Below are 16368 nucleotides of genomic sequence, written 5' to 3'. Positions count from 1 at the left end.
GTGATTGAAGCAGGTCCCCTGAGTGCGAGTTGGTCGGCACAGGCTTGCGAACTGTACACAGTTCTGAGAGCCTTGAAGGGACTGAAAGGGAGAAAGGGAACAATTTTTACATATTCTAGGTATGCCTTTGGAGTGGTTCACACTTTTGGGAAAATTTGGGAGGAAAGGGGGCTGATCAACACGAGGGGGAAGGGACTGATGCACAGAGAATTAATTCGGCAAATCTTAGAAGCTCTAAGGGGGCCGGAGGAAATTGCGGTGGTCCATGTAAAGGGACACCAGGCAGGAATTCAGTTCCAGACCAGGGGAAACAATTTGGCGGACCAGGAAGCCAAAACCACGGCGTTGATGACGGTGAGTACCCCGGAGATCAAAGGGACTGAGGTCCCAGATGATCCTCCCCAGCCCTCTCAAAAGGAGATCGAATGTTATGAAAAGATTGGAGGAGAATTGAAGGAAGGTAAGTGGAGATTACCTGATGGGAGAGAACTAGTTTCTAAGGGTTTTACCAGGAGGATTTTGCAGAAACTGCACCAGCGAACACATTGGGGGGCACAAGCACTGGCAGAACAATTTTTGAAATTTTTCGGGTGCAAGGGAATTTACGAATTGGCAAAACAAGAGGTACAAGGGTGCCTGATTTGTCAGAGAATTAACAAGACAAGGGCAAAACAGGCCACCCTGGGGAGTCGCCCCATTGCGTACTGACCATTTGAAAGGATTCAAGTTGATTTCACGGAGTTGCCAAAAGTGGGGAGAATCAAATTTGTGCTTGTGATCGTGGACAAATTGACTCATTGGGTGGAGGCTTTTCCTAGCCCACGGGCAATGGTTTAGATGGTGTCCAGAAAATTGCTGGAGGAAATTGTAACCCGATATGGGGTGGTGAATTACATTGATTCGGACCAAGGGACACATTTTACATCGAAGATTATTAAGCAGATGGCTGAGACACTAGGCAATTGGTGGGAATACCACATTCCGTGGCATCCCCAGAGCTCAGGACAGGTGGAAAGAATGAATCAGACCTTGAAAGCGCTGTTATCTAAATTGATTTTAGAAACTCGGATGTCTTGGTTGAAATGCCTGCATTGCTTAATATCCGAACGATGCCTCATGCAGAGACGGGGCTTGCACTGTTTGAAATGTTATATGGAATGCCATATAGACATGGAATGCCAGTGGGACACCCCAGGTTTGAGGACTGTCAGATTCAACCGTATCTGATTGCAATCAACAAAAATTTGCAAGAACTCAGAAAACAAGGGATAGTGGCTCAGAGTGCTCCTCTGGGATTCGCTATCCACAAAATCCAACCGGGTGACAGAGTGCTTGTGAAAGTGTGGAAGGAGGTACCCCTCTCTCCTCACTGGGAAGGTCCCTTTCTTGTACTCCTGACAACAGACACGGCCATTCGGACGGCGGAGAAAGGCTGGACACACGCATCCAGAGTGAAGAAAGTTGAGCAACAGGAGGAAGCGCCCGAGTGGAGGGTTACTTCTTCCCCAGGCGACCTGAAACTCAGACTCCAATGTCCTTGTAAATGACCGACGGCGAGCGGATAAGTTGCATACTGTCTGATTGTGTATGCTATCCGTTTGTACATTTCAAGTGTGAATATTGTCAGGGGGCATTTGTTGTTCATTGTAGAAGGAGACAGTGGCCGAAGGGGCTGTGCACTCAGTGTCTGGAGGAAGAGCTCGAGCTGACTGACCGAATCCTAACCTTAGCCACAAATTTTGGAATCATTGAATTGGATTCACAGGAGTAGTTTCAAATTTTTCAGAACAGGGTGCATGGGAAGCTTAGATCAAAAGCAGAGATTCTGGATGTGGAGTGCCGGAAGTCCATCAAAGTACCGTGCAGCTCCGATGCCGTCAGGGTTTCATGGTGGGGCTAGGTCAGAGAACGTGTTCCCTGAAGAATACTCCTGCTGCCGCGAAGATGGTCTTCCTCGCCGCTGATGGCACCCCAGGGGGCGGAGGCAAAGGCAGACGAGTACGCCTGGTGGGAATCCTGACTGGCCTGAGCCTAGCCGTGTGTGGGACGCAGAGTCTGCACATTGAGGTCCCGATGAGAGGCAGAAACGAGAGCTCCGCAGATGAGTGCGGAAATTGCACTCAGGTGGTCCCGGTTGTACAAGGGGACGGGAGACCCTCAGCATACCAAGCCCCGGAAGAATGTCTCAAGGAGCCTGACAGGTACTGTTGGAAAAAAGGCACGAGGGTCAAATTGTGTGAATTGGAAAAAGGGATTTGGTGTATCAATCCCGAGGCAGGGCTAAGGAAAAATCCTGGAGCCAACCCTTTTCAATCCTTGGAGGGCCTGAGAGAATACTGGGGAGACCCAGGGAGAATAAACATTAGATGGAAAGCCCTGGATGGAATTTATTGGATTTGTGGGAAGAAGGCATACAGTGAGTTACCCCCAAGGTGGAAGGGATCATGCACTTTAGGCATGATCCGGCCAGTGTTCTTCACTCTCCCTCGAACAAAGAGTAACCTATTAGGGGCTCCACTCTACGAGACCCTGAGGAGGGAGAGGAGAAGCTTGAAAAAGATGATACCGGTGATAAGTGGTAAACAAACCTGGAGGGAGGAAGAGTGGCTGGCTGCAAGAATAATTGATTATTATGGACCGGCCACGTGAGCCCAGGATGGAAGCTACAGGTATAGGACTCCGATTTACCTACTGAACCGGCTGATTCGGCTGCAGGCAGTGGTGGAAATTGTATCGAATCACACCTCCGAAGCCTTGGATTTACTTAGTCGGCAGCACACCCAGGTACGGGCATTTGTGTACCAAAATCGAATAGCTTTAGACTATTTGCTGGCCAAAGAAGGGGGAGGGTGTGGAAAGTTCAATGAATCAGAATGTTGTATTGAGATTGACGATTATGGGGAAACCATAAGAGGATTGGCAGCCGAAATCAAGAAGGTGGCCCATGTCCCCATTCAAAAATCGAATTAGATTTTGCAATCTTCATGGTGGGACAGACTGTTTGATGGGGCCTGGTGGAACAAAGTTATGCTTTTCGTGCTGTGTTCAGTAGCCGGAATCCTATTCCTGCCCTGCCTAATTCCTTGTTTTATTAGACTGATCCATTCCGTGGTCCAAGGGATGCAGATAGCAATAGTACCCGTGGACCCGGAGGTGGCTTCCAGAGGCAACACATCTAAGATCATGAGATTGCGAGAAAGGAAGTATGCCAGCAATGCTGCTGAAGTATTGGTGAAATTTGAGAAACGAGTGAAAACGAATATAAATAATACTGAGTATCAGGGTGTTCCACAAGGGGAGTACAGGATAGTGTAATAGAGATTACTCTTTTTGTGAAAGACCCTTAATGGTGGCTGGTAGAAGTAGAAATGAAAGAATTTAGCAATTTGGGTTATAAAAGAAGCATGAATTAAATTAGTGATATAAATGGGGAGGGATTGTAATATATGGTAGGGATAATTCATGGTGTTAATGTATGGCATAAAATATTGTGAAATCCAAACCATGTCTTTTGACTACCCCAGCCGGGAGCAGCTGTCTTATTCAGATTCAACTAGTTCCCAGATGCACATTAAGATAACAATCAACACCTTAACGTAAGAATAGAACCTTCCAGGGTGATGACTGTTGGTTTCCAGAGTTGTCGAGAGCCACCCGAAAGCGATTATCGCCTTGTCGATTGCATCTATCAAGATAGTCAGTGGCGCCACCCTGATACATCTGAATACACGGCTCCTCCAAAGCCAATTGACACCAATGGCACACCTGGACGAGGCTTTTGTCCACCTCTACACATGGAAAGCAACAGCGATGCATATGAAGAGACACAAAGAAAATTTGGTCATCTTGGCCTCGGGCAGAATAAACTGTATAAAACCTCGCTGAGCGAAGCCGCGAGTGTGAACTGGGGGGACTCTGACACTCGGGAGGTCAGATCCGTGTTCACCCAGCGCCGATCCCAGGCTCGACGCTGTCTCTTTGGCTGTGGTGGTTTCGAAGACCAAACTTCGGTCTCGCAGACAAATTAATAAATCTTTGATAAATTTTTGATAATTTTGGCTCACGATTTGATCATTTATAACACTAATCATCACAAAATGCTGTGCTAGAAATTTGTATGGCATGTTGGAAGCTACTCATTCTCGCGAGTGAAACAGACTGCCCAACATACCATCAGTGAATACTCCACACGGATTATACTACAGTCAAGGATTGAAGGGGAAACAGGTGGAATTTTCAACTGTTTGCCATTCCAGGTTTCTGTTTTGCCAGATGACAAGGATTCCCCACAGAGGTTGGCAACAAGCTGTCTGACTTCCTTCATTTTCCCTTTGGCATAGAATGCCTGTGTTTGGTAAATGGTTGCCTTTGGCACTACCATACGGGAAGAGCAATTCTCAATCTCAGCAAAGATCTGAATTGATTCACCTGAAACAAAAAGGAAAAAAAAAAAACCTCAACAAAACACACCAGAATTTCAATTTCTCTTTACATTTACAAGGCAGTTTAAGCAAACTTTCACATTCTTTATACTGTTACAACAATGCTGCTATCACTGCTCTACCTGAAAAAAAACACATCCACTGATGCTAATAGAAACAAGATCCCCATGAGCTGTTTTAAACTGAAAACAAAAACAACACATTAAAAAAAAAATACCAGTCTAACACCCAAAACATGCCAGTCTAACAGATGAGGTCATTGAACCATCTAGAGATACAAGTAGCGCTGTCTTAGTTAACAGGGTATGCAGAGAAGATTGCTAAATGCAGACTGATGTGGTACAAATATCCTTAATGTTTCGTTTATGTAAAAACAGTAGTACAGACTCCAGCTTTAAAAAGGAAGGAAAACCACACAGAATTGATTATAGGATCACATACCTGGGGTGTAGCCCTTTCTTTCAATTTTGGCACTTAAAGATATTGGGCCTGAGGTACAAAGCCAACAACATAGAGTCTTTTCTTTTGTGCCTGCTTGGGGTGACTGCAAGAAGAAGAAAAGTACTGTCCATCAAATTAGGAGCTCCATGAATCTCATCAGATATTTAAACCAACACAGGAAAATAATAATTTTCATAATGTGCTTATTATTACATATTTTGATAAACAAAGCTGCTTTCATAGGAAAAGTCTCAAGCAGTTTAAACAACATTATACAGATACAATGTTTGTCCTAATTCCACTGGTGTATTTGTATTGCTTTTTCTGTGATCCTCCATACTACAGCTACAATTAAAACAAGACTTAAAGAAAATACTGTATAGGTTAAAACAAAAGGCTTCATAGCCTACACATCCCAACATAATGCTGCAGAGCTTTTATTTTAACTAACAGCAAATTAGAACATCTTCACACTTTCCATTATGCTGCATTTCCAAAACAAAATAACTAAGCTAAACTACTGTAATCTTTACTCCTGCTATTTCCTCAGTTTCTGAATAATCCTGTTTCATCTATGTTAAAAAGACTTATTTTACACAACACCACGATTTAGGGCTTGAACCAAAGCCCACTAAAGTCAAATGAGAGACCTTCGATTTTCATGGAGTTGTTACATGGTCCCTTTGCAAGCTGATTTTTCACCCATACACAAAGAAATCTGTTTCAATGGTCTTCTGATTTTCTTTCCCCTCTAGATTAAAATTTGAGAAGGGGATAAAAAAAAGGATTTTTAGGCCAGACTGAAATCAAATCCTCACTGAGAGCAGTTGTGATATTAAAGTCATTTTAATAAAATATTTCAGAAAAGGATTATACAGAATTGCGATAGTTTCCTCCCCATCAGTAGAAAACGATCCATATGGAAATTACCAATTATGCACTGCAGTAACTTTTTTACTTTGCATTTTTAAGTTTGCAGTCCCTCACTAAAATATTAAGCATTGCATTGTTCCATCATAGATTATTCTTTATTTATAATTTAAGAGGACCAGTTCACCAAATTTTCTTTCTTAATGAGAGTCTACAAGTTGGTAGTATCAGTTTAGACCGAAAAATGCATTTTACGTCTTGTAAAGATCAAGCAACTCCAAGTACAGGATAACAGCCTTCAAAATACCAGCAGTTAAAGAGTTATTAAACTGATATAATACTTAAAAGAAGAGCTGTACTTAAACTAGCAAATAAATATTAGGTAAAGTTACATGCTGACGTTGTTTCAGTTATTATACTTCATTATTTTTATGCCAGAAAAGAAATGAGTAGTTCTGTCAGTTCTTACCAGTAACGAAGGAGTGTTGATATCTATATGTTCAAAGACTGTAAATTCCTTCTTTAATTTTACTGGTAGAAGCCAAGGCCTATGCAATTCAGCTTTCACCCAATACCGCACACTGCCGTGTCTGCCTTCGAATGAGGTAGCAAGTGGTCTGTGCAGGACAAAAGTCAAAATCGAGTAAAGTTTTTCTCTCATTCCAGTGCAATTGATCAGATTTGGAATTAGTATGTTGTTGAAGTTTAGGATTTTTCCTTTTGCTTCTTTCTCTTAGGGAATATTCTCCCATTTTGCTGCTAAGAAACAATAATGGCCGATACTTAAGAGAAACAAAAGAAGTAACCACAGAGAAGGGAGAGGAGTGCAGCTGGCTTTACTATCGTAGCTGAGGGGGCATTCTCCTGGAAAGGGCAGAGATATAGCGAGATTTGGGCTGAGGGAAGGGGTTGGGTGCAGCTTCTAGCTCTCGGAGTCGGACGATGGGGGGGGTTATTGTCATAGATGAGTAATGCGATGGTTGACTCTCACAATTAAAAGGCAAATATCATGTATATGTGTTAAGAGAAGTTTTATAGACTTATGTTTTACCCCCCTCCCCCCTTGCGTTGTTATCAGGAAGTGGCCTGGGTTCGGGACATTTGGGAGGGTCGGCTTGTTACTATGGCAACATCTAACCTCCAATCAAGATTTAAGGAAGCAAACTCCACCACTGGACAGCGAAGAAGGAGTCGATGGACAGAACTTTGGGAGGGGCTAAAGGGTTAAAAGGCGAAACCTCCATTGTGTGGATGAGCACATGGCGGGAAAAATCCTTTCCTCTCGGCGCCGTAATATTTTCTCTATTCAGTCTTCTGTTGTAGTTTTGATAAGGTTTTAATAAACCTTTTAATTTTTTTTAAAAGTGAGTATAATTTCTCACATTATTAACACCCTACCTCACTAAAAAAAAGGGCTCTCACCATCTGCTCGGGTACCTCAGGGGAAACCCCGGGATCCCGAGCCCTTTCCCCCTCCCAGGGAGCCTCTCCCTGCCGGATTTGGGAGTCGGGCTGCCACTGCCCGGCCCCCACCGTTTCTTTGCCACTGCTCCGGGTTTTTTGCTACACTGTAGCCCACACCCCCTGCCTGCCGGGACGCCCGGCGGTTCCAGCTACAGCTGCGGAGTTTCTGATACATCTCGTCTACCACTCCGGGATTTTGTTCGTCCCTGTTGTTCCAGCTTGCTGCTTCCGAGGTCCCTGCTACAGTTCCTTTTGCTATGCAGAGGGGCATCAGGATCAGCTGCCCCTGGGGGTTTGTAAAGGAAGCCCCTTTCCCATCCCTTCTGCCGGCTGTGCCCGCCATTGTCCACGTGCAGAGAGACGACTGATGTTGCGCCACAGCGCCCCCTGCAGCCGCGGGGAAATCGTCTCACCTGCCCTGCCCAGCTGAGGAGCCATCAGCGCCCCTGCCGGCTGTAACCATAACTACACCAAAGGGGAAGGTGCCTGACAGCCGAGAGAAGGCTGTTACTGGGTTTCTGGTTTTGTTTGTTGTTGCTGCCGTTGTTGTTGTTCGTTTGCCTTGTTATACATACTAGTAAAGAACTGTTATTCCTTTTCCCATATCTTTGCCTGAAAGCCCCTTCATTTCAAAGCTATTCGGAGGGAAGGGGGTCGTATTCTCCATTTCAAGGGAGGTTCCTGCCTTCCTCGGCAGACACTTGTCTTTCAAACCAAGACATATGAAGAACAGTATTTTTAATGTATCATAATAAGCATAACTTAGTTGCAACATTCCTGTATCTCAGAAAAACGTAATGTTAAAGTTGGGGAAATATATCATCCCCGATTCATTCAACAGTAGTTTTGTAGAAGTTCTAAGAAGCAATTAAAGAATTGTGCAAGAAAAGTGCCAGAAGAATACACATCTCCTTTAGAGGCCATTTTCAAGTGTAGAATAAAGCATGCCCTTTTAAGGTCAAATTAAGGCCACCAAGAAAAATTAGCATTAGTACCATCCCATTATTATTTTGGACATTGTATTCTGTAAATAACTGTGTATTATTTACTTGGCTGGTATCTCAGTGGTTTAACTATAACTAAATGCTTTTGTAGTTTGTTTTGCTTTAAGTGCAGTAGTTAAATATTTCAATGTAGAGTTCTGAAGAGAGAGTTTTTGAGCATCGTCTAATTCTCCTTTACCCTCATGAGATCATCTTAATATATATACACGCACACATAGAAAAAGATAAAGACTATTCTGCTCTGAACACTGAATGACAAAGTCCTTTTAGGGAGTTGGAGAGGGGAAAAAAAATATGCAGATAGGGACGTCAAATCTTTCAGCATTACCTTTTTATCCTCTTCCTCCTCCTTCCCCCTCCCCTCCCCTCCCCATCATAAGATGGAGGACATAAGCTTTTTATATTCCCTTCATGTCCCGTTAACTGTAACTTGTCTTTTCCTAACACTTTCATCCTTTAATCTCCAGGAAGAATTTTTATACTGCACTATGTTTGAAATGCATCATAATAAAATATAAGTTATGGGCAAAGCTTCCCTCCCTAATTTCTATATCAAATAATATTAGCCGTGCTATTACTTTACTAGAGAGAATCATTCTGTTACAAGTTTGACATCTCTATTTGCACATCTGAAATGTTTACTTTTTTCCTAATAATGCAAATGAAAGGATTTTCTAATCAACTTTCAATGTTTCATCCTGCTGCAGTATCCTTAAGAAAAAAAAACCAAAAAAAACCAGTAAGGCCAGTCAGCATATTGGTTCTTTCACTATTGCTTTGTATTTGGTTGCACTGGGTCTGGCTGGGATGGAGATAACTTGCCTCATAATAGCCCATATCGTGGAGCGTTCACTACACATACTGAGGCTCTGCTTTTCAGGAAGTGGCTGGACATTTGCCTGCTGATGGGAACTAGTGAATTAATTCTTATTTTTGCTTTGCTTCCGCATACAGCTTTTGTTTTGGTTTTTTTTTTAAACTGCCTTTATCTTGACCCACAAGCTTGTCCATCTTATTTTCTCTCGCTGGCCTGTTGATGCAGAAGAATGAGAGAGCAACTGCATGGAGGGCTGGCAGGCAAGCAAGGTCAAATCACCACATTGGTCTTGTTTTAAACAAATTTTAGAAATATTCCATGGATACAAAATAGCAAGAAATGGTAAGGAGGCAGTGTCAAACTAGTGTTCTTCAGGCCTTTTCCTACCAGCCTTCATTTTTTCCTGTATTATCAAAGATGGCTTCATAGTTATTCTTTCAAGTCACTTGACAAGACCTTTAGTGTTTTAATCAATTCTTGTGCTATTTTAGTGGTCATATTTGAACATTTCTTCTAACTCAAGGGAATATCGGTATCATCCTTATCACTTCTTATAGAAGAGTTTTTCATTTGAACCTTAAATTGATTTCTAAGTTTCCATACATATGCATCCTCTTCAGCATTCTAATAATATCGACTGTAAAGCCCTGCACTATTTGTGGAAACTGATCTGTAAAAGCATTTATCATCTGCAAGTTCTGTTAAAGCCAGTCCCTCTAACAAGCAGATGTTTTATTAGCTTTAAAATTAGGTATCAGTCAAATATTCGGCCTAATTTTTTTAACCTTAATGACTTTGGCACCTGGCTTTTACAGTAAAAGGCTCCTCCTACCTCCTTTCTTTCATCTATTTCCAGACTCTCTCTGTTCCTTCATATTTAATTTTCCTGCAACTTGTGTTTGAGCTAATTTCCATGTTGGTAACTCCTCTATGTATAAATCTTCCCTTCACAATGCATACATTAGAATCCTCAAATGTGTGTGTGGCAATTTATCTTAAGACTTCTGCTATCACTCTTGCTTCACCTTTGCTTTCTGAGTCAAGTGGGATTAGGTATGGGAATGTTTCTTGCTTCATCCACCCATCCATTTGGTTTTTTTCCATCCTGGCTGTTTTGTCTAGAGGTCAGCCTGAATACATACATCCTATTTGAAAGAGAAAAAAAAAGCCAAGCAAACTCTTATTTAGCTCAAATGCAGTTAAGCCTGCCACATCTGTTTCAGACTGAGCCTGAACAGTTAAACTGTTATCACTAGGTTCTGATGGCCTGCATGGCTCCAGTAAAATCTTGTTTCATTTAGAAGATACCTCAGCCCCTCTGCAGGACTCAAATGACACCAGTTCCCCTCCCTTCTTCTGTGAAGGGGTCCAATCCTCCATAAGGAGCCAACATACCTCAGTCAAAAGAAAGAGTAACCAACTGGGCAAAAATGAGCTCCTGTTTTGTGAACAACTCTTAACCAGTTTAAAAGCAACCTCTTCAGTTTAATGAGATTTTGTCCTCTACTGCATGTCTGAGCACAACTCCTACTACCACTGAAAAGGTTTCCCTCCTCCCACAAGAATTTTTCTTAAGCAGGTATGTATCTTAGCCTTCTCTCACACAAGCTGTGTACTGCATGTAAGTACTTACATCTGTGGAAGCTCAAAGCTGAATGCATATTCATGCCTTCCTGAATGAATGATGTGAAGGCCTTCTTCGGAATTGTCATCATCTAGGAGGGAAAAACCCAATATGCTATTCCACCTGTGAACATTTTACACAGCACAATATATTATATAGGTTTCTTTTCCAGCATAAGAGGGATTTATACATTCTTTACAATACTAAGAATACAGTGTCTCAGAAACAAGTCTCTCCAGTCCATTTGTATTAACTGCTAGATGTATAGCTGCAGAATTTTTAAGGTTAGGTGAGATTCCAAGACTCGTCTGACATAAAAGCAGAAGTTAACTTGTTTTAATTTAAGATCTTGTGAAAAACAGAGTTCACTCCTTGGAATTTTTAAAAGTTTAATAATTATAGGATAAAGAAGGACAATATTTCCAGCGCTGGGGTGCTCCTGGCCAACAGCCAAAGAACACACCAGTACATACAGTGTTATCTTTATACCTTTACATCTGGCTGGGGTACATGCATATTCATGTGTTTCATACATTATTCAAACATTCTTTCAAACTTTCTGATGTTTTAGGAACTTCTTTGTTTGGCTTTTTCTCACTCCAGCTTATCTGCATGACATCCTGGGTGTCAGGTCAATATATTTTATTTCTTCTTGTGTCTCCATCCTGCTGTTTCACATCCTCTGATAAGGATTTACTATGTCCTCTTTAAATTTAACATGGTATTCTCTAATTGTCCTCTGGTGCTCTGGTTTGTGTCATGGTTATCTTATCACTTGGACAGGTCAGTCAGTGCATGGCCTTACACTGTTCTTCTAAGTTACAAAAAGCCCTTTTCACATCTTATGTTTTACTAAGGTCTATAGTACAATACATTCATCACAATACTATTTCTATAAGCAATACACAGGTATTATATTCATTACACTACTATTTCTATGAGCAATACAGGGCATACTTAAGCTGATTATGTTATATTAACAAGCAGCTAGAAAGAATTATGATTTTTACTATACTAAATACTTATAATCAATAACAACATGTAAAAGCTAATACATAAATGTGAAAGCCAATATTATCTGGTAATTTTTAACAATCTTAAATCCAAGTACTAACATAGCTGTAACTGCTGCCATTTCAAGGTCTGCCTGAAAGATCTGTAATAGAAACTGTTTTCCGATATGACTTCTAGTTAAAACTTAAAATTAAATAGAGCTCTCTAATAGTATTAAGTGTTCTTAGTATTTTCTGCTACATTAATTGATTACATTTAGTAATTCAGCTTTCTCCTACCGCCTGCATAGCAAGTGTCCAAAAATTGATTTTTTTAAAAAGTGCGTAAGCACCACCTAGAAAGTACCAAACAAATTCAGGGGCACAAGAAGTGGCAAGCTGTCCAATTAATGTTGTTAAGAGTTAATGTATCAAAAATTCAAAGTTTAGCTCGATTTTGCTTGGATAGCAAAGACCCAAACATTTCCTAATTTCAATGAGAAAGCTGACCTTGTTTTATAGTCATGATTTCTTATATTGCTTGAAATGCCCCAATAAATTTGTGGTTTATTCCGATATAATTACCATGAACCCAGAAAAAAACCTGCTGATTCCAACAGAATAGACAGTTATTTCAATAAAACAATTGAGCATCTCATATACAAAAGGGTTGGCATAATAAAGGCACATATAGTGGGATTACACAAAAGACCCTTCCTGTTGTTAATAGTCTGAAGCATCATGAAGGAACGCTGCTACATTTTAAGATTTTTTAGTTCCCACTGTTCTACAAAAGTGCTGATGCTCCAATTTCTTTAGTGCACCAGAAATGCTGAAATAAACCTATGCAAAAATATAAAACCCCTAGAACGCTATTTATGTAAATGCACCTGCAGCATGTAATGTCACAAAATAACAATCTTCAATACACTGAAAGAGCAAAGCAATGTGTATAATGCTTTTTGTTGTTGTTAAAAAAACGCTTCGAGGGCTTTGCTTGGTTTTAATTAAAAATAATAGCGTTTTCCTTGCACATACGTTTTTTCATCCCTTCTTCACTTCCTGTCAGATCAGCAGTCCCACTGAGCCTGAACAGCAGCAGTGGAATTATGGTAAGCAAGTACTGAGCTGTCAATCACAGACTAGGCTGGAGCAGGACTGGCCTAAACAGGCACGAGCACATCCCCTGCCAACCACTCATATACATACAATATACATTACACCCCACTACATTTGCTCAGCAACTCTGCTCACAGTCTGGCCTGACTACTGCAGAGGTAAGGAGAAAGGGGGAGGGCCATCACCCACGCCTCACCATCCGCTCTCCTCATACCACAGGGCCGTGCTGCTGGCTTGCCCCGTGTAGACACCCCAATCCTGCACTTCTCTCAGGAGCGTGTGCTGACCATTACTGAAAGGCGATTACAGATCGTGCTGGCCAGGGGCGTGGGCCAGGAGAGATAACCGAGTGAGCGATGCAAGAGGCTGCGGGGCCGTGTGTCCCAACGGCCGCCCCTGCTCACAACTCCTTGCTGGCCCAGTGGATGTGCACGGCAGGAGCTTGAATACTTCTGTCTGTCCGCAGAGGTGGGCATTTCCAAGAAAGGCAATGTGCCCTCTGCAGCCACTTCGCTCCGCCTCCCAGCACACACTAGAGAGCGGGCAAAGGAACTTCCCCCACGTCCCAGGCCCCTACAATCAGCGGCTGGCATCACCTTAGCAACAGGCTAACAAACCCCAGCAGGCCAATGACAAGGCGGGGACAGGGAGTGGTCTTCCAGACTATGGTAGGGTACAAGGCGTAGAGTTAAACTCCACTCTGTGCAGCGAGTGTTCAAGGTCCTGCCCTGCAGCCAAGGGAAGGACAGTGGTGTCTCGGGACAACTGCTTAAGATTGTACGTGCTGCACGTGCAGCACCAGTCTTACTTCTGGTGTTGGAACGTGTCAGATCTGTCCCTTCCCTGCCACCTTTTGTTCCCTTTCCAGACAAAACCAAGCACCTACTATCGAGGTCAGCATTTGGATCTACAGGCCACATAGAAAGTCATTGCTGCTGCTTAAGCTGACAGAAGCATAGGATCTCCTTCTTACTCGTAAGGATACATCCTGCTATAAGTGACTCCTGCATGCTTCCATGTTTCTGTCATCTGCAAGCCAGAGGTGAATGAATTTTTCGCATGAGAGAATTATTTCTAAGGCAGCAGTATAAAGAACATGTGAACTAGAAAGACATCTCATGAGCGACCCGAGCTTGCTTGCATCATGGTAACGTAATTAAAATCGATAGCAACTGCTTTGTAGAAGATTTCTGCAGAAAATATCTTTCAAATTAAAAAACAAAACAAAAACACACACACTTAAAAAAACCAACACCCCCCCCCGCCCCCAACAAAGTCAAAACAACACACCAAAACACCCAACCAAAATTATGTACTCAGTTTTAACATTTTCTCGTTCTAGGAACTGAGTCATCACCACCACCTGACGTGTGCAACCAATATGCAGAGAAGGAATACTCCCTCCCTTCTTCCCGGGACTGGCCCCAAACAGGATTGAACCGCTTCAAACAAAGGGTGCAAACTTCAGAAATAACAAGCTTAGAGTCCCTTGTACTTTCACAACAACATAACGATGCAAACAATAGATTAGCAAATTTAAGACCCACAGTCCCACTCACAATGTAATACCCCATTTCCATACCCCAAAATAAGGGAATTTGCAGGGCACTTTCCATTTCTATAGGAGCTTAGCAGACCAGGTTTTCATTGAATGCAGGTTCCAGAACTCCTCAACTCAGAAGCGATGCTCCATTCATACAACCATGACCTCTTATTTGGCCTTTCAGACAGATTTTTACATCTGGGTCCCCCATAGAGGAGTTGAATAAAAGAAATTAAAGTAATTTACAAGTATACTAGTTTAGAACAAAGGAAGAAATGGAAAATTACGGGTGCAGTAGTGATAGCATATCAAAGTAATCCACAGGAAATCTTTTATCTGCCAACAATGAATAATTCTGCAAGTCAGACCTGTATCTGTTATGTGTCAAAACGTCTAATGGTACATCTTAATTACACTTATGATTCGATAGGATGCTACCAAGAAAATAATCTACTGCATATCTGGTTTAGACTCAACAGCTATTTTCCCCATAGAGAAACAAATCACACTAATATTGCTAAAAAAAAAAAGGAATTTTATATTACAAAACATATATTAAAAACCAATGCAAATCCTTATGAAAAGACTGTTAAAAGGCAGGTATTTTTTAAAAGTCTTGTCTTCAGGTACTTTGAAAATCCACCTCAACATGCTTTTAAGTAAACCTTCAAATAGTCAAAAACACAACCTAAGAACGTAACCAGCATTTCCTCATCTTTAGAAATAGTGAACACTCTGAGACTGCATGTTAAGGAGGGATAAACCAAGCAAAGATACATCTTTTTCTGGAAATATGTCTGCATGTAATGAATGAATAAGCGAAAAGCTTACCTCTTGCATGCCCGACTAGAACGTCCTTATAGTTAAAATACTCTACTTCTTCAGTGTAATTTTGTGTATAGGCAGTGTTGGATCCAGCATTTCTAGATTCGCTCCAACGTACTTTTGCATGTCCTCTTGCATGAATTTTAAGAGCTTTCACTCTAATTTCCCCTGTAACTTCTAAACTGATCCTTCCTGAGACTGTGTCCCCGCTAGAATACACGGGGATATTGCTGTTACTGAGACAGTCAAAGCTTATTGTCAAACTCTTCACCTTCCCCAGCACCATGATTTTTAACGAAGTGTATAAAAATATACTGCTAGGAAAACAAAAAAAAGTCAAGGTCTCATACAAAACGCGACCTTCACTTTACACTGAACAACGCATCTGCTGCGTAGAGCCTGCCAACAAGATCAGCGTGTCCCCTACGAACGCTTCATCGGAATTGCTGAGAAGACAACGACAGCCGCCCAACACTACGATATCCGTACAAAGGCAGCTGGCCCGCACGCTGCCAGCTCACTTTAAGAACAGCTTTGTGAAAAACAACCACCCCCGCGCATGCGCGAAGCGAGTCGTAGCGGCGGTTTCCTCCGCCGCTTGCCTGTCTTTCCTGCCGCGTTCGTTTTTTTTTGTGTTATCGCTTCCATCTCATGCAGAGAGTCAGAGCACTCCCTGGTGGAGTCAGGGCTCTGCTACGAGTTCGCAGTACGGTATTGAAATACGTACTGAAGAACTGAGAGAAAAACGTCGGGGGGAGGGGGCGCTAGGGCTCCTTGTCCGGAGGGTCATCTCAATCTCATCTCATCTGTCACGGCCTGGGGATCCTGGCTTGCTGGTTGGGAGGTGTCTCGGAAGAAGCTGGCAGCTGAAATCGGGCAGCAGTCGGTGGGCACCAGGCCCTGGATTCTGGCAGTAGACGGCACGGGTTCTCCCCGTCAGCCGGGGGTTGCCTGGCTAACAGTAAAGATCGCAACGATTCTCTCAGGGAAATGCTCAGCACGCACGTTGCTCAGTTACAGACCTTGCCCAAAGCTTTTGTTCGTGAAGGGGCTAATCCTGGGAAAATTATAGGCAGGCCTCGGCAGGTGAGCGGGGCACGGCTGCCTTTGCCAGCCTCCCCCCGCTTTGCAGCACCCGCATGGCATTATGCAAAAATTATGTGAGCCATATCCAAATTATATTCCTTATTAACACATATACAAAAAAAATTCCATAGGAATATCCAC

The 16368-nt window shown here is 42.4% G+C and overlaps 1 protein-coding gene across 2 annotated transcripts in view; it reads right to left on the bottom strand.

Annotated features, from left to right (window-relative positions):
- The window catches only part of LOC102031921 (arrestin domain-containing protein 3-like), a 29666-nt gene extending 13790 nt beyond the window's left edge, over positions 1 to 15876 (bottom strand). The window contains exons 1-5 of one of the 2 annotated variants that reach the window (XR_004082779.1): positions 15148 to 15875; positions 10672 to 10753; positions 6223 to 6370; positions 4884 to 4986; positions 4168 to 4428 (exon numbers count right to left, since the gene is read on the bottom strand). Coding sequence is in view for 1 of the 2 variants with exons in the window: in XM_031065598.1 (XP_030921458.1) it covers positions 4168 to 4428; positions 4884 to 4986; positions 6223 to 6370; positions 10672 to 10753; positions 15148 to 15427 (874 nt within the window). In the remaining variant the exon portion in view is untranslated. Of the gene's footprint in view, positions 1 to 4167; positions 4429 to 4883; positions 4987 to 6222; positions 6371 to 10671; positions 10754 to 15147 lie in introns of both variants that reach the window. The other variant, XM_031065598.1, reaches the window with a different exon arrangement.
- Between the last annotated feature and the right edge of the window lie 492 nt (positions 15877 to 16368).

The sequence above is a fragment of the Geospiza fortis genome, unplaced genomic scaffold (assembly GCF_000277835.1).
Source record: "Geospiza fortis unplaced genomic scaffold, GeoFor_1.0 scaffold336, whole genome shotgun sequence".
Taxonomy (NCBI): Eukaryota; Metazoa; Chordata; class Aves; order Passeriformes; family Thraupidae; genus Geospiza; species Geospiza fortis.
This window is presented reverse-complemented; position numbering and strand designations above follow the sequence as displayed.